The 20298-nt window shown below is 46.2% G+C and overlaps 1 protein-coding gene across 4 annotated transcripts in view; it reads left to right on the top strand.

Annotated features, from left to right (window-relative positions):
• The window catches only part of RFTN1 (raftlin, lipid raft linker 1), a 207836-nt gene that overhangs the window by 153642 nt on the left and 33896 nt on the right, over positions 1-20298 (top strand). For all 4 annotated transcript variants that reach the window (XM_006936444.5, XM_045037651.1, XM_006936442.4 and 1 more), the window contains one exon: positions 8982-9097. In XM_006936444.5, coding sequence (XP_006936506.2) covers positions 8982-9097 — 116 coding nt within the window. The remainder of the gene's footprint in view (positions 1-8981; positions 9098-20298) is intronic.

The raw sequence follows: 20298 nt of genomic DNA, 5'->3' as shown, positions 1-20298 counted from the left end.
CCTTGAAGACAGAACATGAAATTTCCCCTGGCAAGTGCAACTGTGGAAGCCGAGCCCCAAGCCTATGACATGTCTACGGCTCGGCCACAGCTGCACGTCTCAGTCTCGGGGATGGCTGCAAAATTCTCAGAACAAAATTTATTTAAACCCACTCAAACTTCAAACGCAGTTTCACCCTGTCTGGTTCGATGTGGGGGGAATGTGACTTGGGAGTAATGCTCAGTGGCCAGGGTGTTTCTGCTCTGGAAAAGCCCAAGGTTTCCGTTGGGCAGGGATGAAATATACATATGCTCTTTTCCCAGAATTAAAAAAAAAAAAAAAGTCAAGCTAATCATAATTATAAAAAGGAACCTGTTTCTAATAAGATAATTAGTGTCCTTACAAGTAAACCTGGCAGAGCCAGAAGCACATCTTTAAGCTGTTTGCCACCTGGAAAAACACCAGTCCTGATTCTTAAATGGATATTTATACTCTGAAATATTTTCCACAGAGTCATAAAACTCGTGAGAACTTTGTCCCATAAACAGGGTGATGTTTTAGCTTGAATCGTTCAGTTAAGACTCCAGCTTCTGTTTTCAAGCCTTTACCCCTCGGGGACATGGAAAGACTTTAACGGTCCTCAAGTTTGGGCTTCTGCTGAGTCTCCAGAGCTCCTCCTCTGGAACCTTTTATTAAGCCTAAGAAGGACCAGGTGTCTTCAGCTGGGGTGGCTGTGCCCTTGGGCCCTGGCAAGCAGAGGCACAGATAAAAGAGAAGCATAATGATGCTGATGGTCTCATAGCAGTTACTATGGGTTGGTGCTGGTCTGAGCAGTTCAAACACAGCAACTCGTCTAATCCCCACAACTCAGTAAAGTAGATACCATCGTTATCCCTGTGATACGGCTGTGGAAACTGAGGCACAGAGTGGTTAAGTCATTGCCAAGGTTGCCAGCTAGTAAGTGGCAAGAAAGCGGTAGGAAGAAAGAAGGGTCAGGCTAGGGAAAATGGATGTGAGGAGGGGGTAAAAGAGGTGGCCGTGTTGGCAAGAGGTTCAGGCTCCCAGTGAGGCCTTGGGTGACCCTTGAGAAGGGAGGGGAGCTTCAGAGTCACCCTTAGGAAAGTAGCAGGGCCTGGACTGCCAGCCACCTGTGTGGCTGCGTCCAGGGGTGGGTCAGACAGCAGGGCAGACAGGCACACAGAAACGCCACCCGATGAGGCAAAAGCTAGAGTCTGTGTTGCCAGCAGATGGGAGAGGCCGGGAGGGGAATCTTTCTGCCGTTGGTGAGGAGTTGGGTAGGTACAGGAGTCCAAGGTAAGGGCAAGGTGGAGCTGGGTGCCCACCCTCTAAAGACCCACGCAGGAGCCTGATTTCTCACCAAGGGCCTTCAGGCCTGCAGAGTACCTGCTGCTATCACTGGCCATCGATGCTACGGCTGCCACCATCAACTCTCCTTGCCTGCCCTGGTCTTCCCGGTGTCCCCTGGCTGGCCTTGTCGTTTGTTCCGCCCTTGCCCTATCCTTGTTCCCACCTCCCTTTTCCCTCCCTTGGCCCTGTGCTGGCCTCCTTCTCCTGCTCCCCTGGCCCTCCCCTCACCCTCTCCTAGCCCCACAGTCCTTACACCCCTGGCAGTATCGTCTTTATCCATCCCACATTCAAATGTTTTCAGTTGGGGGTGCCTGGATGGCTCATTCAGTTAAGTGTCTGACTCTTGATTTTGGCTCATGGTTTGTGAGCTCGAGCCCCACATTGGGCTCTGCACTGACAGCATGGAGCCTCCTTGGGATCCTCTTTCTCCTTCTCTCTCTGCCCCTCCCCTGCGCTTCCTCTCTCTCTCTCTCTCTCTCAAAAGAAATTTTAAAAAAACGAAACATGTTTTCATTTGTTTCAAAAATGTCCTTGGCAGCAAGTGGTCTGACGGTCTGAACCAGAATCCAGTCCAGCATTATGCACTGCATATGGTGACCATATCCTCACTTCTCAAGTTTTACCTAAAAGAGTCCTTTTTTATAAGCCTCGCTCTTTGAAATAAACCCAGCCTCGTATACTGCTGAATGTCCTGCATTATTTGTCTGTGGTTGGTGCCTTGTGATGTCATTTACCTAATTTCTCTAGCCTCTGTATCCTATACACTGGAATTTAGTTCTAAGGCCTTGATAAATTAAGCACTGCGACCACAGTACATTCTAGATGCTGTTGGGTTTTAAAGTTGCATCTCATCAGGAGACACATTATACCTACATGTTCCTCCATTCCTATCCTTTTGATAGATTGTCTTCCTTGAGACTGTCCCTGATACCCCAGCCACATGTAAATCCAAATAACATTCAGTATTTATATCATCATTTTTGATGCCCAGCATAACCTAAATTACTTTATATTTGCAAAATACACAAGTTCAAAGTGTACCTGTTTCAAGTAGAATACACATAGACCTACATTCACGTAGAGGCTACAAACCCTCGGGCAGGTTCTGCATCTGTACTTCTTAGCACCCCAGTGTTTGTACACCGTGTGCTGTATACAGAAGGTGACTAATGAAGGTTTCTGGACGACGGTCGGTAGTGCCGATGGCAATGAGGGGAAAAGCCGGTATTCGGGCGTGTATCACAGGAACCCGGGGAATTGAAGAGCTAGGTGTAGGCGGAATGGAAAGGAAGAGAGATGAGGCAATCCCAGGTGCTTCCAGCAGCCACTGCCTGGGAATGTTTGGCCTACTGATTACAGATATGGCCTCTGTTTCAGAGGAGCCACTTACTAATGTGGGGGTAGAGTTCCCTTATGCCATAGGTGCATTTTCCCTTATATTCATAGCACATCTTCAAATGACCTTTTTATTGGAGTATAGCACATATCGAGAAAACTATGCACGTTATGAGGATATAGCCCAGAAGATTTTCACAAGGTGAGCATGTCTCTGTAACCAGCACCAGATCAAGAAACAGAATGTACCAGCCCCCTCAAAGCCCCCCTCATGCACCTCATAGTCCCTGGTTCCCAGGGGATGACCATGTCCCAACTTGAAACACCATAGATTAGTTGTAAACTTCATATGAATGGAGTATGTGAATGAACGCCCTTCTTGTGTTGGGCTTCTTTCACTCGTTGTATTTGTGAGATCCATCCACAGTTTTACATGTAGTTGCAGATCATTTCTTCTCATTGCTATATACTCTCCTTTAGGTCGATAGACACAACTACTCCGCTTCCAAGTGTGTTTTTTGTCCCATCTAGGAAAGCATGGCATCTGCATAGATTTGGCCCCAAACTGAAGCCCTAAGGCCAGTCTCATTGTGACATCCCTGGGATGGCACCCAAAACACCAGACATGGAGGATGGTGTAGTGGTCAGGCTGGGAACCTGAGATGTTCATCGCCACCACTAGCTGGAGCCCCAGCGCCCAGCACACAGAGTGCTAGCTCAGTAAATACCTGTTAGTTACTGAAAGGGCACAGGCTTTGGAATCGAACAAATCATACTTTTGATCTCTTTTGCCCCTTGCATTCCCTTTGAACATGGACACGTGATTTAACTTCTGAGACCTCCATTTTCTTACCTATTAAGAGGGAATGATTAGCCTTGCAGATGTGGGGGAGGGATTCAGTGAGAAACTATGAACTGTGCCTGGGCATGTGCCTCACATCCAGCAAACACCCAATCAGAACGTTTCTTCCCCGTCTGGTTGGTTAAATGGCTCCGAACTTGCGGGTTCACCTTGCTGCAACTGAAGATGGGTTGTACCTCCTCTAGGTCACTCACCACTTCAAAGTTAGAATGCAGGAGTGAAGGCAGGCCAACAGCAGCTGTGAATGCTCAGGAAGGAGAAGGCAGTAGACCTGCTCACTCTTCCGATAATATCAGTCAATTAGGCACGGTATGATCGGGGAGCAACATGGCACCATTAGCCAGGATTGGTTAAACGGCGATTACATTTATGGTGGGGTCATAGGTCATCGTGACAGCAGTCACATGTGCAGTTATGGTTATACAATCGGGACGTGCCGTTCCTGGCACATACGGGGTGCTGTGAGCACCATGTAGCCTCTGATGGGGAGAAGGGGCTCTCAGAGACTCAAGGAAATCTGTTAGGCCAGCTACCTCAGTGGGGACGGTTTAGTCCAATCTAGCTTGTTAAAAGGAGAACGGTGACTTTTTCTTTTTTCATCTCGCGTAATTAGACCACATACGTTGACCACTCATCATGGTGTGCACATTTCCAGCTGGACTTTGGGGAACAGCATCGAGGATAAGCCTGAAGCTTAGTTTGCTAGGTCTCAGAGGCTGCAGGGAAAGAACAGTTGCCCTCCCAGAATTTACCTCTTGGAATAATGGGGCGAATCTCCTTTTCACACCTCCTTTTTATAAAATCATAAGCTTGGAATGTTAAGGTGGCCTTTTGCCAAAAGACTGGCATCAAATATTTATACGGTACTGGGGCAAATAGCTCTCTGTGCACAGTAGGGAAGCATCTTTACTTTAATAAAAAATGCAGTGATAATGGAGTGTTTTCCATAGATGTAGGGTGATTTAACCTTTTACATTGGGAGCCTTCACTGTAAGAAAGACCTATTTATACCCAGCTCGGTGCGCATCACAGCAAGGCTGAGCCAGGAAGGTAATGAGAAGACGCGGAGTGGACGAGGCCGTCAAAACAAGGGGTTCTTTAAAAGCCCAGCTGTCTGCTCTCCGTGGTTCATTGGCTTTTTTGCTGTTACAGATGATCAAATTTTGACAGCCATTCCGAACTTGCTTTGTAGTTAAGTAGGTGAATCAGCACTCCGGATTCAGAATAGCAGAGCAGTGGGCTGAGGGGCTAGAAGGCAGACGGTGGCTGAGGCAGCTGGTAAATAAGGACCTGGTTTATTCCTATTTCACACCCCAACCAAGTCTGGCCATACATCTCCCCACTGACCACACAGCCCTCCTCTCAGGCCTGTGACCAGGGAGGAAGCAGAGAAAGCCAGGCAGTGGCTGGGATGGTCTGGATGGACTATGGTGTCTCATTCCCTCTTCTGGACCTCAGCTCCACTGCACGGTACTGTCGGCAGGCTAAATACCATCGTAATATTTATGCCAAATTGGGTACTCTATTACTTAAAGCAATGATAGGCACAATTTAAGGTCTTGGAGATTTTCCATTGAGATTTGTACGTAAAGACTTTGGAGATTGAAGATAATATATTTTGGTAGGAGTCTTGTGGGGATTTGTGCCGTATTGGTCTAATCCTGAGGGAATCATTGAATGTATTCTGGTCTCAAGCATCCCCAGGTCAGGACTTGGGAAAGCTTTACTCCAAGTGGTTCTATAGGGTATTCCTACTGTGGCAGGAGCTCCAGCTGGATCTTTGTTCTTCAGAACTTTAAAAGTGAGCTTTACTATGGTTCATCTTGTCCTGAGGCCCCAAATACCTACAATGTGGTTTAAAGAGAAGCCCTGTTCTTCGCTGGTTATCTCTGTAAAACGTTTCTTAGGAGGGCAGCGAACAAACCCTTGGGGAAAACTTTTTAGCAGAGCAGATGAGAGAGGCAACCTTAGTGCTTTTGCTAAGGCTGTTTGATAACACACTCTCAGTTTAGGAAACAAATAAGAAACTGGAGCATGGTGTTGATGAACTTAGATTGATCTCACTTAAAATGGAGTATTATCTCGTCATATTGGACAAGGCTGCTGTGCTCCAGGAATTAGTCTCACGGCTGTGAGTCATTGAGCTGGTCATGCCTCTCTATCATTCTGGAATAATCAAGAATATCCCCAAGCCAACCAAAGTACACCAGTCTCATATTTCTTAGGTTTAGGTTGGGCGTTGTATTAGTCAGCTATTGCCACAGTACTGCTGTGTAACAAGCCACCCCAGAGTCATTGGCTAAAAACAGTACTATTCTCACACATTGGTGGGTTGGCTGGAGCAACTCCATGAGGCAGTTCTGCTGGTCTCAGCTGGGCTCACTCTCAGGTGTGTGGGTCAGCTGATCTAAGCTGAGCTGCTCTTGGGCAGCTGGGGCATGTCCTCTCAAAGTGGTGGCAGAGATAGAAGAGGTTAAGTTTAACCACAAGGGCTTGCCAAGCCCTTGTTGCATCATACCTGCTAATATCCCATTGGCCAAACAAGTCACATGGATAAGTGCCTAGTTGGCTGGTCGTCCCACCCATCATCTTAGTCTTGACTTTCTTCTCTCCTGATTCCACTGCTCTTGTGGTCCTTGGCTACCCCTCATTCACTGTGCATCCCTACTCCAGCTGTATCCTCTACCTAACTCTCAAACCCTGAAGATCCAAAAGCCTTCCTTGCATGGTTAAGTACATATCTCTACTCAAAATGAGGAGACCCGTTTTGAAAAATACCCAACCACTGCCTCCACCTGCACTCTCTCCCCTTAGCCCACTTGATATTTTTATAGCATTTATCACCTCTAACATTATGTCACTGTCTCCCTCCCCACACTGCAAGGTAAGCTCCATGGGGCAGAGACTTCATATGTCTTGCTGCCTGAAAGATCTCCAATGACCACAGGAGTACCTGGCACAAAATAGATGCTAGGTAGGCATTGGAATGAATGAGTGAGCAGCTAGAAGTGTTTTCAGTATAAGCTTAAATGCTTCCAGGAACACAGTACTCACTCTTCTGAGGTTTTACCTTCCATTTTTTAGACTACTCTAAGGAAGGTACTTTCTGTTTATATTGTACTCACATTTTCTCCCCATAGTTCCTAAAACTTTTTGATTCTAGCTCTGCCTTCAAGTGCCATGTAGAGGAGAGAAAAAGAAAATTCATTTTCATCTGTGTTGTCTGTTTGTATGATGCTTGTGTTAACTCTTGCATTAATCTTGTAGAAAAGGATAAGAAGAAATTCAAATTATACCTAATCCCACCAATCATAAGTGCTGCTAGATTTTATGTATTTCCTTAAAGTTTGTCTAACCCTTCTTAACATAAAAAAAATTCACATACAGCTCATACCGCAGGCTTGTATCCTGTTTTTTTTTTTCTTCTTTATAACATTGTCTCTAAGGAATGTTTCTGAATCATTACATTCCCATGATTTTTTTGTAGCCGCATAGTATTTAATTATATGGAAGTCTCCTAACTTATTCGACTACTTTTCTATGGTTGAATATTTGAATTGTTGAGCGTTTAGATTGTTTATGTTTTTAAGGAATTTATAAGTCATGCTGGTAGATAAATATTTGATGGCTTTAGTGGTTATTTCCTTAGAATAGGCTGAACGAGGTAGAATTTCTGGGTCAAAGAAGATGGACTTTTTTGTTTCAGGCTCTTTAGACCTTGTGAAATTGCTCTCCTAAAAGATTGTACAGTTAAAATTCCCTTAACCACCATAAGCTTTTTATACACGTATAAAGAATGTTAAGCTTAGCCATTTATTTATTTATTTTTGTTGTTGCAAACAATTTTCTCATTTAATGGCCTTTCAATTGTCTTTATGAGGTCTAGTGGAAGACAGAAGCTAAATATTTGTTAAGTGTTTACATCTGTCCGTCTTTTTCTTTGTGGCTTCTGGAAAATGCTGACAGTTCCTGAACTCCAATGTAATACAAAGGACTTCCTGAATTTATCTCCCTTTCTGTTAAAAAAAAAAATCATATTATTATGTGAATTATCCTTCTAAAATAAAGATAGTATATCACTAAAGATACTTTTAATGTGAATTGCCATAACAAAATACCACAGGCTGGATAGCTTAAATAATAGACATTTATTTTCTCAGAGTTGAGGAGGCTAGATGTCGTCCGTGGTTAAGGTGCTGGCAAATTCAGTTTCTGCTTGAGGCCTCTTTTCCTAACCTGCAGACAGCCACCTTCTCTCTTCTTCATCTGGCATTGCCTCTGTGCAGGGAGAGGGGAGGGGGGTCCCTCTGGTGTTTTCCTGGTAAGGACATCAGTCTTACCAGATTAGGACCCACCCTTATGACCTCATTTAACCTTAGTTAATTCCCTAAAGGCCCTACCTCCAAATACTGTCACTTTGGAAGTTAATGCTTCACGTATGAATTGGATGGGGGGAGGACACAATTCAGTACCTAATGGTGTGATTGAGTTGTAGATTAGAATCTAGGGACCAGGAGTGATTCTGTGTACACGTTCCCATGTCACAGATGAGAGACCAAGTCCCTGAAAGGGGTCACGTCACTTTTCATGATAGAGCACGGATCCAAACCACCTGCTTCTCTGTCTAGTCCTCTTTCCCACAATCTCTTCTCTAAATGAATTTAGGGCATTTAAAAGGCATCTTTAAAAAAGGGGGAGCGGCAGAAAACACCTCCCTTAATGTCTTCTGCTGTGGCGGGGACTCTGTTGTAATTTTCTTTATACTCTCACTGCCTAAGACAATGAATCCTTCTTGAATCCTGTTATATGTTTAACGTACGTTTATTGAATCATATAGAACTCAGAACCTGGCACACTGACCAGAGCAATGCCCAAGGAAACATTTTCAGTGGTAAATCATTTGGGAAAATTCCCCTTTCCCTCAAATTCTGCCTCTTGACAAGAGCTAAAGCGTCGTCTGTACAGCTGTCCACATCATGAGAACTTCCAGGAATCAGCGCATCTAGAGTGCATCCGACAAACTCAGATCTGCTGTGTTATATCTAGCCCCCCTTTAAAAAAACCTTCCACCTAAATATAGTTTTCTTCTAAAAACTGTCTCTAAATGACTGTGTTTTACCCTGAATAAGTTCTCCCCAGTGCATCCTGACGTTGGAGCGTGAAAAAGAAGGTAAACGCGTGAAATCAAATGGTGATTGCTAACAATGAAATTTGGGCTCATAAAATCAAGGATATTATTCAGAACTGCGAGGTAAATTAGTCTCATTCATTCTGATGGGGCTAGACTCTATGGCTGTGTGTGCCTTCTTTAATTAACATGCTGAAAAGATGTTCTGATTGGGATTATTAATGAATGCAGTGAAAATTTTTGCTGCTCGTAAGGCTTCTGCCACAGACGGTTTACAGAACTCCCCCCGCCTCTTTTCTTTTTCCACAGATTCCTTACACAGCCTGACAGATGGAGTATTCATCTTTGAAGCTGTTTCCACAGAAGATAGCAAAACCATGCAGGGCTATGATGCTATTGTTGTCGAACAATGGACAGTCCTGGAAGTAAGTGTGAGATTGGCAGTGGTGCTTCCTTTGTTTGGACAGTGATTGTTTCATCCGCTTGCTGGGTCTGACCGCGTCTGCTGTGGCGCTCCTCTGAAAGGCAGTTTGACCTGGGTAGACCTACAAGGCCCCTTTCAAATGCTTCTGTGCCCTCCAGTTGGGGCATGGGCCCCGCTTGCCCTTTCTGTAGGAAAAATAGTGTGCGTACTGGACCATTGGGTGGAAAGAGGTTCTTTCATTCACTTGCATATCACTGGAAACTCCAAGTGACGTACGTGAGGCCAACATACAGTCTGTGTCCACTGGAATGGGAGCAACATGATTGTTGGCGTTAGACCTTATGCCTCCCTCTGCCAAGCATCCTTGGAAGAAATTGGTGCATACGCACTCAATCTTTGACAAAAAGCCCATGAGGCAAGTACATGACTGCCCCTATTTCACAGATGAGGAAACTGAGGTTAGGTCCCTGGCCCAAGGTTACACAATAAATGCTGAAGGATGTCCTTGAGAGATGTTGACCCTTGAAGCCACCAAACTGCTGTGGGCAGAGTAATTCCTTCAGCCACGTCCCACTGGGACATTCGAAGACCTGATTTCTTTCTGAGATTCGCCAGTGTGTACTTTGAGGGCGCTGCAGAAGGGTGGGCTTCTCAGACTCATCTCTTGTCCATCCAGCATCTTGGGTGTAAACGGGCAAGCTGTTTAAACATGCGGGACTGATTTCTGAAAGGATTTCTTGAGGAGGCCCTGGAAAAACACAGGGTTAGCATCGCTCGGAGGGGCCTTGCCAAACCGGGCTCTCTGTGCCAGAGTAAGACAGGTGTGGGTTCAGCTCTTTGTGAGGGGCATGGGGTGCCGGGACCCACCAGACAGTGGGTGCTTGCCACGTCTTTGTGCCCTCTGGCTGTGCCCTCTGCAGCCTGATGGCAGGCGACGCCCTCACCTAGTTGCTGGAGGGCAGTGGGCACCCCAGCGGTCTGTCCCCTGTCCTCTACGCCGGCAGCAGTTCTGAGCGGGCATGCCTGCATCTGGGCAGTGATGTGCAGTAACTGCTTGCCAGGAAGGGGACAGAGTACAATGGAAAACTGTACTAATCAATCAGAAATTGGAATTCCAAAAACACAGCATCCAGGGCCCAGTTAGATGAGGGGCCAGGAGCCCTAAAGGAAAGTACGGAATTGGGTCATGACCTGGTTTGCCATCAGGCTCTGCCAGCTCCCCCTTGCCTGACCTTGGTCTCATGCTCCCCTCACACACACACACACACACACACACACACACACACACACACACCCCGCCTCGGGTCCCTAGACATCCTGAATTTAAGATGGGGCCATGCTGTTCATCCAGCCCACCTCATGTGGTCAGATGAAAGATGAAATAACAAGGGTGCCAATTGAGGATCTTAAGGACCCTATTAAAACAGCCCACAGGCTTTAACACTCAGTAACTCTGTTTGCTCTGTCACACTTAGCCTTCACAGCAAGCCACATGTGGCTGCACCAAAAACAAGTGCATGTGTGGAAGTGATTGACGGGTCACGGGACGTGTGCAACATCTCTTGCCATCAGCACATTAAAATGGCTGTTAAGGGAGGGCACCGCGGTTTCCTCAAGAAAGGTGGTTTGATGGCTTTGACCCAAAGTCTCAAAGTGTGCTCCTAGGACCAGCAGCATTGGCGTCACCTGGGAAGTTGCTATAAATGCAGATTGTTGGACCCCACCCCAGATGGACTGAATTAGAAACTCTGGGGATGGGCCTCAGCAATCCTTTTTCACAAGGGAGATCCTGATTCACGGTTTTAAGAGCCAGTGTCTAAAAGAACAAGATAGATGCCACTCTCACCAGATGTCTGTGGTTGTCTGTTAGTTGATGAAAGTTGTGATAGGAAAAGTACCCCAGTGGCTTGTCTTTCTTCAGCCTTTGAAATTAACTGTGACCTTGATGGGTAACTGGAGTGAATGCATCCTATCTAAAATGTTTGTGGGAGGAAGTTAAGGTTACAAACTAAAATAAGGACACGATTGTCTTTTTAATTAGAAGAGGTCAATTTTATGGGTTAAGAGGCTAGATCAGGAAAGATGAACATTTATTCAGAAAGCTTTCCTGGCTGTGCAGATTGGTTTCCGTTAGGTTGATTTGTTAATTTTATTTCTTTCTCAGATGTTTGAACTTTTTTCTCTCGACCTCCTATTTTTGTGCATTAATCTATTTGGTGTTATTAGTGTTGGGTCATGTCATCATTGTCCCTCGTCCCCTTCTCTCCCTCACGGACACACGCACATGCACACGCGCACGCACACACACACACACACACACACGCACACACACACACTTCAGGAATGCTGTGGCTTTTCTCCAGAGATCCTGGGAAATGGCATAGGGTTTTAAGACCCACAGTGGGCCCAGTGGTGTGCACCAGCTTGCGAAGCCGGTTCTGTGCCTCTCTTTCCAACTCCGTATTCAGTGACGGATTCAGTCATTAGTCGCTTGAAATTGTGTTTGTGGAAGTACCTCACCATGAAAACTGGCAAAGCCTAGAAATTAGGATTCCACCCTCCCACCCCCACCCCGGCTCAGAGAGCCAGTTGTAAGCATTTACCAGCACATCACTAGATAGGCCTTTATTCCATCACATGTTGACATTATGATAGGCAGGTGTGGCTGGCATCCAGTTGGGCAGAAACACATTTTCTTAATTTTCCTGATAGTGACAAGTGAATTAATTGTTTTGATGTAGGTGTTCAGCCAGTTCTCCCCCCGCACAAGTCTTCAGTCTCGCTCTTTTCTCTGGTGCCTTTGGAGCATTCCCAAATTCCCCACAGTGGAAACAGACCCCCGTCCATTTTAGCAGCGTCAGCTTCTGAGTGCCATCTCTTGAGGACTAAAGGAGGGGAGATCTCTTCTGGACAGACTGTACCCCTGGGCATATGGGTTTCTCTTCCTCTTTGCGGCTGTATTGGCAGACTTTAGGTCAGCTCATAGGCCGCCTCCTTCAGGAAGCCCTTCAGACTCCTTCAGAGTGAAAGACTCTTCCTTTGTGTTTCCGTAATTCTCTGTGCATAAGTCTGTCAGCTCCTATTATGATCCCTATGATTTCTTTATCCACTTTCCTTCCTTACTGCGAGTTTCTCGGCGTGGGCACGTTCATCTTTGTTCTCTAAGGCTTCCAGTAAATGCTTCCTGAATTGGATTGCAGGCCTTTTGGTTCAGCGTTAGGTACACTTCTCAGAATGAAGCGTGAATCCCTCGAGCTTTTTTTTTTTTTTTTCCAACGTTTATTTATTTTTGGGACAGAGAGAGACAGAGCATGAACGGGGGGAGGGGCAGAGAGAGAGGGAGACACAGAATCGGAAACAGGCTCCAGGCTCCGAGCCATCAGCCCAGAGCCTGATGTGGGGCTCGAACTCACGGACCGCGAGGTCGTGACTTGGCTGAAGTCGGACGCTTAACCGACTGCGCCACCTAGGCGCCCTCCCTCAAGCTTTTAAACACACAGGTATCCAGGCCCTCCTCACAGAGGTTTCTTTTCAAGCCCACTTTGGGAATCCCTGCCTTAGCAGAACCACATGGATACACTGTGTCCCACCCAGCATGGCCCAGCAGTGTCCAGTCCAGGGCAGAACCCGCAGCTCAGCTCTTTGAAGAGGATGTGTCAGAAGTCCCCCCTCCCCCCACTGACGGCCCCCCTTCTGCTGGCCCCTCCAGGTGTGTGGGCCTTTGTCCAGCAGCCTCACCTTTCACCCTTGAGACCCACCTGCTTCCTCTCTTCACCCTTTTGGCCTCTGGGAAGGGTCTTTCCTGTTCAAGCCCTGGGCAGATCCCTCTTGGCTTGTGGTTGACCCTGCCTTTCTGGCAGCCTCTCTCCTTCCAGGCCAGCCCATAAACTCCTGGGCTCTGGCCACAAAACACTGCCGACCAGCTTGTTCTCTTTGCTCACAGTTGGGACTGCCCTGTTCCTTTTCTGCCTCCTGCGCACATTAGTATCCTCCGCTCGCAGTACACACGTGCCATTCCAGTCGAGCCACATCTTCCCGGCTTCCCTGTCCCCATGTGCACATGCACACGTAGACGCTTTTGTGAGAAAACCTACCTAATGCTTCACAGCTCTGCAAACACCGCAGCGTGTTGGAAAGAGAAGGTAGGTTCTGGAGTCTGGTCTGGGAATGCATCCTGGCTGTCTTATTCCCAGACGAGTGACTGAGTGTACCCCCTCTTTGTTTTTCCATCTTTCAGCGGTATGAGTGGGAACACTGTCAGCCCCTCAAAGTTGAGAATTTAAAAAATGATATATTCGAAAGTTGTGAGTGTAGCTCTTGGCATATCGTAGGGAAATAGTACTTTCTTTTATTGGTCCCCTGGTGTCATCGGCTAGAAAGATCCTCTCCCGGTTGCCTTGCTCTTGCTCTGAAAGCACAGCAGAGGTTGGGCAAGGGAAAAGTGTGGAGCCAAACGCATTGCGTGTTTCTCAGTTGGAAACCTGTGGCAGTTTTGAGTAGTATGAAAGCCCGTCCGCACAGCATCTGTCATGGGTATTTTGTTTACTTTCTTTGAGTTTACAATTTAGAGTGTGAGCAGAAAGGGTCCTTCTTGGAAAGAAAGGGGGAAACTACAGAGATGAATAGGTCATGTAGATGAGAGACGGAAAGACAGAGAGACAGGGAGCCTCTTTTTTCATTCTGAGGTTGCATGTCCTTCAGCCTGGGAGCCCATCACTGCTTATGGACACCATCGGGTGCCCTTGAGGCCTTAGAGCCTTCTCTGTCTTCACCCCTCTCCTTGGAATGAGCCTTCCGGTTCATCAGCGCCCCTTGTGAAATTTGCTGCCAGAACTGACCATGCGATAACAGTAAAAACTCTTTTAGCTGATGCAGTTGGTATGGTGGTTAGAGAGTTAATTGAAAAGCCAATTAAAAAGAACCAAAGAAAATCATATTCATACCCCCACACATTTTATTTTAATGTAAAATATATAAATACGCATCCATTTGCCCATCTTTTAGAGTTTGAGGTCTGCTGATTGGAATTTCACTTCACCTTTCTTGTGTAAACCACACCCAAGGTGTTGCTATCACCAGTGTCCTGGGGCAGTGTCTTGAAAGTCTAGGAGAGGGATCTCACTGCCGAATCCTTGATTTCATGATTTTTTTCTTACTCTTTTCCAGCCCCCACCACTTCTAAGTCAGCCACAGTTGTTATTTTTAGGCAACTGCACTTTGTCAAATCTCTTCAAAGCATTCTACTTAGTTTTCCCAGAAACAACTTCTTTTGCCTTTACCATCAGTTTAAATAATGTAAATGAAGACACACAGTGATGACAGTGGGTCTAACTGACCTACGCAGGTCTGGGAGCCTGTGGGACTCAGCCTGCTGTGCTCGGTGGCTGGGATCAGGGGGCCGTGAGCAAGCTGGAGAGGAGCCTGCCACCTGTGAGCACTTGGTCCTCTGACAGCTGGACTTGGGCTTCTGCTCATCCAGCAGGTGGTTGGATCAACTTTGGGGCAGCCATGACAGATTGCATCATGTAAGGTGGCACATAGTCAGTTCTCCCCATCCGCTCCCTGTGTATTCAATCTGTTATTGAACCGACTCCCAGTTCATCTCATCCTATTAATTTCTGCCCATTCTTCCAGCCTATGGAGACATTTTTGATCATGGTTATATCATCCTGCATTTTTGGAGGATCATCTCAGCTTTGGCTTCTCTGAAGGTTTCATTCGTAGGATGGCTCCTTTCCAGTCCAATGTCAAACACACTAGATGGAGGACATGGTCCTTTGGCATGTTTGGGGGGTTTTGCCTCTAGTCTCTAACCCAACGCCAAACCCTTTTGCCAGAAGTTTCAGATGGCCCTATTGTTCCACCTAACATGTCACCATTTTATCCCTGAAAGAATCACGAGAGGCTCGCTGAGATGCATTTCTGTAACTGACATCCACTCTGGGGTATGCCTCCACCCCTCCGGTCCCCTAACCCTGGAGACACACAGGCCCCACTCGTTCTGCACTAACTTCTGTATTCTGTAGACTTCTGGGGATCCATCTTTTGTTTCTAGGGGCTCCCAGCCATCTCTTGAACAATCCACATAGGATTTGTAAGGGAATAACATCAATTTCTGTGGTATCTACAATCCACCACCTTCTGCTGTGACAAGGGAGCCAATATTTATTCTTATTAAACCATCTGACATTTCTTTCATTGCCACAGTTTCTCTAGGATAATGATTTTGGTTCTGAGATCATAGCCTTGAGTGCCAAAGATAGTAGTTCTCTGTCTTTTTCCTGTGATTCAAAAGATTTTCCCATGAGTGACCAGTGCCTTGAATGACCTTGACTGCAGACACATCCCCTTCCCCTACCAGGCTGTAACTCCACCCCTTTTCCAACCCAGAGCAAATCACGGCACAGAGGAGGCCCGCAAGGTGTTCAGGGCAACGCTGAGTCTGTTCTAGCAGCTCTGGGTGCTCTCACTTGGTCAGATTCCTCGCGTCCCACTCGGTTTTGATAGTGACACATCAGTGCACTAAGTGGTATGACTGAGCATCTTTTCCCTAGAATGTAATGTATGTATACTTGATGAATTTTAAATTCATCGTTTAATGGGGAAAAACTGAGAGCTTTCCCCCAAGGTCAGGAACAAGACAGGGATGTCCACTCTCGTGCCACTGTTATTCAACATAGTATTGGAAGTCTTAGCCTCTGCAATCAGACAACACAAAGAAATAAAAGGCATCCAAATCAGCCAGGAGGAGGTCAAACTTTCACTCCTCGCAGATGACATGATACTCTGTATGGAAAACCCTAAAGATTCCACCAAAAAACTGCTAGAACTGATTCGTGAATTCAGCAAAGTTGCAGGATATAAAATCAATGCATAGAAATCAGTTGCATCCCTACACACCAACAATGAAGCAACAGAAAGAGAAATCAAGGAATCGATCCCATTTACACTTGCACCAAAAACCATAAAATACCTAAGAATAAATCTAACCAAAGAGGTGAAAAATCTATACACTGAAAACTATAGAAAGCTTATGAAAGAAATTGAAGAAGACACAAAAAAATGGAAAAAGATTCCATGCTCCTGGATAGGAAGAACAAATACTGTTAAACTGTCGATACTACCCAAAGCAATCTACATATTCAATACAGTCCCTATCAAAATAACACCAGCATTCTTCACAGAGCTAGAACAAATAATCCTAAAGTTTGTATGGAACCAGAAAAGACCCCGAATAGCCAAAGCGATCTTGAAAACCAAAGCAGGAGGCATCACAATCCCAGACTTCAAGCTATACTACAAAGCTGTAGTCATCAAGACAGTATGGTACTGGCACAAGAACAGACACTCAGATCAATGGAACAGAATAGAGAACCCAGAAATGGACCCACAAACGTATGGCCAACTAATCTTTGACAAAGCAGGAAAGAATATCCAATGGAATAAAGACAGTCTCGTCAGCAAGTGGTGCTGGGAAAACTGGCAGCGACATGCAGAAGAAGGAACCTGGACCACTTTCTTACACCATACACAAAAATAAACTCAAAATGCGTGAACGACCTAAATGTAATTCAGGAAGCCATCACACTCCTCGAGGAGAAAGCAGGCAAAAACCTCTTTGATCTTAGCCACAGCAACTTCTTACTCCACACGTCTCCAGAGGCAAGGGAAACAAAAGCAAAAATGAACTGTTGGGACCTCATCAAAATAAATTCATCATTTAAAAGCTTGAGGGTTTGCTTTAAAAAGCAGGTTGCTAATCTCTATTTAAAATGTTAGAGGCTCCTGGGTGCCTCAGTCAATTGATCGTCCAACTCTTGGTTTTGGCTCAGGTCATGATCCAACCCCAAGTTGGGCTCAGCACTGAGCGTGAAGCCTGCTTAAGATTCTCTCTCTCTCTCTCTCTCTCTCTCTCTCTCTCTCTCTCTCTCTCCCTCTCTCCCTCTCCCCCCTCCCTCTGCCCCTCCCCCGCTCATGGTCGCTCTCTCTCTCTAAAGTAAAAACAGTAATAATAATTTAAAATAATAAATAAATAAATAATAAAAGATGTTAAAAATGGGGGCACCTGGGTGGCTCAATCGGTTGAGCGGCCAACTTTGGCTCAGGTCATGATCTCACAGTTTGTGGGTTCGAGCCTCACATCAGGCTCTGTGCTGACAGCTCAGAGCCTGGAGCCTGCTTCAGATTTTGTGTCTCCCTCTTTCTCTGTCCCTGCCCTGCTCATGCTCTGTCTGTCTGTCTCTCTCTCTCTATCTCTCTCAAAAATAAATAAACATTAAAAAAAATCTTAATGTTAAAACTGTTAAATACCCACTCCTACCCATGACTAAGCAAGCCCGTACCTCACAGCCACCTCTTGCAGACAAACACATGCATTTGTTCACAAGAAGGCACACACAAGGACATTATTTCAGCGTGATTAGTACTAGAAAAAAGGAAGCTGCATACATGCCCATCAGTAGGAGAATGATTAAATAAAAGATGGTACATCCTTATTATGGATGCAGTCATTCTGTATAAACTGGCAGGGAAGGAACTCCAGGAAATGTTAAGTGAAAAAACAAGCTGCAGAATGATGCTGTAATGGGTAATTTTATGTGTCACCCTGGCTAGGCTATGGTGCCCAGTTGTTTGGTCAAGCACCAGTTTGATGTTGTAGTGGAGGGGAGTTTTTAGATATGATTAACATTCGAATTTGCAGACTTCAAGTAAAGCAGACTGCTAATCCTTCATAATGTGGGCGGGCCTCGTCCAATCAGTTGAGGGCCTTAAAAATACGCCTTTCCTGCAGACTTCGGAAAAGAAAGTAAAATGGAAAATAGGCAGGAAGTAAAAGAGAAACAGGAAGTAAAACGAGGGTTGAATAATTCCACTTTCTTGGAAAGTGTACAACTTCTTGCTTTGAACATAGTTTTAAAAGGTGTCTGTGTATATGTGTACGTAGTCATATACACGCAATCTCATTCTGGGCTTGACTTTCGTTCTTTTTTGGAGTTTGCCTCACTTTAGTCACCATCCCTGGAGGGTCAGGTACCTCCGTTCTGTCCTTGTAAATCCACACTCATCAACCTGTGCAAGACATTGATTTCCTTAGGTGCCTGCAACTTTTCTTCTAGAGTGACACTTCCACCAGGAGTCAACTTCTCTTCGGGTGTTTCTTGCCACGGGGCCAGACTGAACTTTCCCCTGAACTTTTAACATTCCTTTCCTTCTTGTCCCTGGAGAGGGTCTCTAGTGCTCCTTGGCTATTAGGAATTTGGCAGAGGACAGCTTAGTTTGTATGGTCTGTGTTCGGCCAGATAAGTCACTCCTCTTCCCCAAATGATGGAGATCATATTTAAAAACAGTGACCCCAAGAGGCACCTGGGTGGCTCAGTCTGTTAAGCGTCCGACTTTAGCTCAGGTCATGATCTCACGGTTTGTGAGTTCAAGCCCCGTGTCAGGCTCTGTGCCGACAGCTCAGAGCCTGGAGCCTGCTTTGGATTCTGTGACTCCCTCTCTTTCTGGTTCTCCTCTGCTGGCTGTCTCTCTCTCTCTCTCTCAAAAATAATAAATTAACATTAAAAATTTTTTTTTAAAAACAGTGACCCCAAAAAGCCTTTTTCAGATCACTGAGTCCTGACTTCTGAGTCTTTGGCCCTGTGCTCGGTTAGTGGGGCCCTGGGTGGCTGGCTGTCCCTGTTTCGTCTTTTTCGGGCAGAATTTTCCCTCTGTCTCCTTCTGGACAGCAGCTTCTTGACTTGGGGGTCATGAAATGTCACGTGGATTGTGGCATTGCCAAGAAGAGATAGATGATGGGCTTTTGGGTGGAAATCGGCCCTCCAGCTTTCCCATGGGATGGCTGGCAGTTGGTGGAAGAGGATTAGTGGATACGAGACAGAGAACTCCCAGGGAATTGGGAAGCCCCAGAGGGTCAGAGAGAGGGACTGGGACAAGAGTGCCGCCCTGGGACGAAAACGTAAAGGGGTGTTCGCTGAGGCCCCTACGCTGAGGAGCATCCAGGAGGGAAGAAGACTTCCTGCAGAATAAGTAGCAAGGCACTCAGTGCTGGATGGCATCCTGCTGACCGGAAGTGCTCTGGGGGAAAGTAGAGACTGACCAAGGCCCACTGGACACCGTGGGCTCCCAACGGGCTCCGACAGGGTGTGGATGAGCCAGGGGGGTTGGGAAAGGGGCTTCCTGCCGGTGGGAAGTGCCAAGAGCGGAGGCAGGCCAGAAGGGAAAGCACATCTGTACATTTTAGTTTCACAATTAGAACGTTAGTGGCGAATGTCAGAGTTTTTCTAGATCCTCGGATCCCCCATTTTATTTTTTTTTAATTTTTTTTTCAACGTTTTTTATTTATTTTTGGGACAGAGAGAGACAGAGCATGAATGGGGGAGGGGCAGAGAGAGAGGGAGACACAGAATCGGAAACAGGCTCCAGGCTCCGAGCCATCAGCCCAGAGCCGACACGGGGCTCGAACTCACGCACCTCAAGATCGTGACCTGACTGAAGTTGGACGCTCAACCGACTGCACCACCCAGGCGCCCCTCCCCCATTTAAAAAAAAAAGATTTAGTTAGTTTTGGGAGAGCGTGAGTGGGGGAGGGGCAGAGAGAGTGGAACAGAGGATCCAAAGCAGGTCTGCGCTGACTGGCTGACAGCAGTGAGCCCGCTGTGGGGCTCAAATTCACGAACCTCTAGATCATGACCTGAGGCGAAGTCGGATGCTCGACCAACTGAGCCACCCAGGTGCCCCTCCTTGGATCCCTTTTTATCAATGTGCTTTCACTTCTAGAAGCCAGCACCTGTGTCTTTGCTGACACCTGCACCTGGGCCTCCGGAGCCTGCTTTGTTGCTCTTGGCAAGCTGAGCAGGGAAATACCTGGATGTTTAGGTGCCCCTGGGGTAGCTCTTACCTGTGACTGAGGAGGGTGGGTGTATGAAAGGCAAGAGGCGAACTCCAAAAATGAACGAAGGTTAAGCCCAGAATGAGATTGGGTGTATGTGACTACACACACACACACACACACACACACACACACACACACACCTTTTTAAACTATGTTTAAAGCAAGAAGTTGTACATTTTCCAAGAAAGTGGAATTATTCAACCCTCATTTTGCTTGCTTTTCTACAAGCAGAAAACAAGTATATCTAAAGCGGAACAGAAGAAAGGACATGGTGATACATGACTAGTTATCTTTTTTTTTAAGTTGAT

This window comes from Felis catus, chromosome C2 (genome assembly GCF_018350175.1).
Source record: "Felis catus isolate Fca126 chromosome C2, F.catus_Fca126_mat1.0, whole genome shotgun sequence".
Taxonomy (NCBI): Eukaryota; Metazoa; Chordata; class Mammalia; order Carnivora; family Felidae; genus Felis; species Felis catus.
Note: the sequence above shows the minus strand (reverse complement) of the source record. Positions and strands in the feature narration are given on the sequence as shown.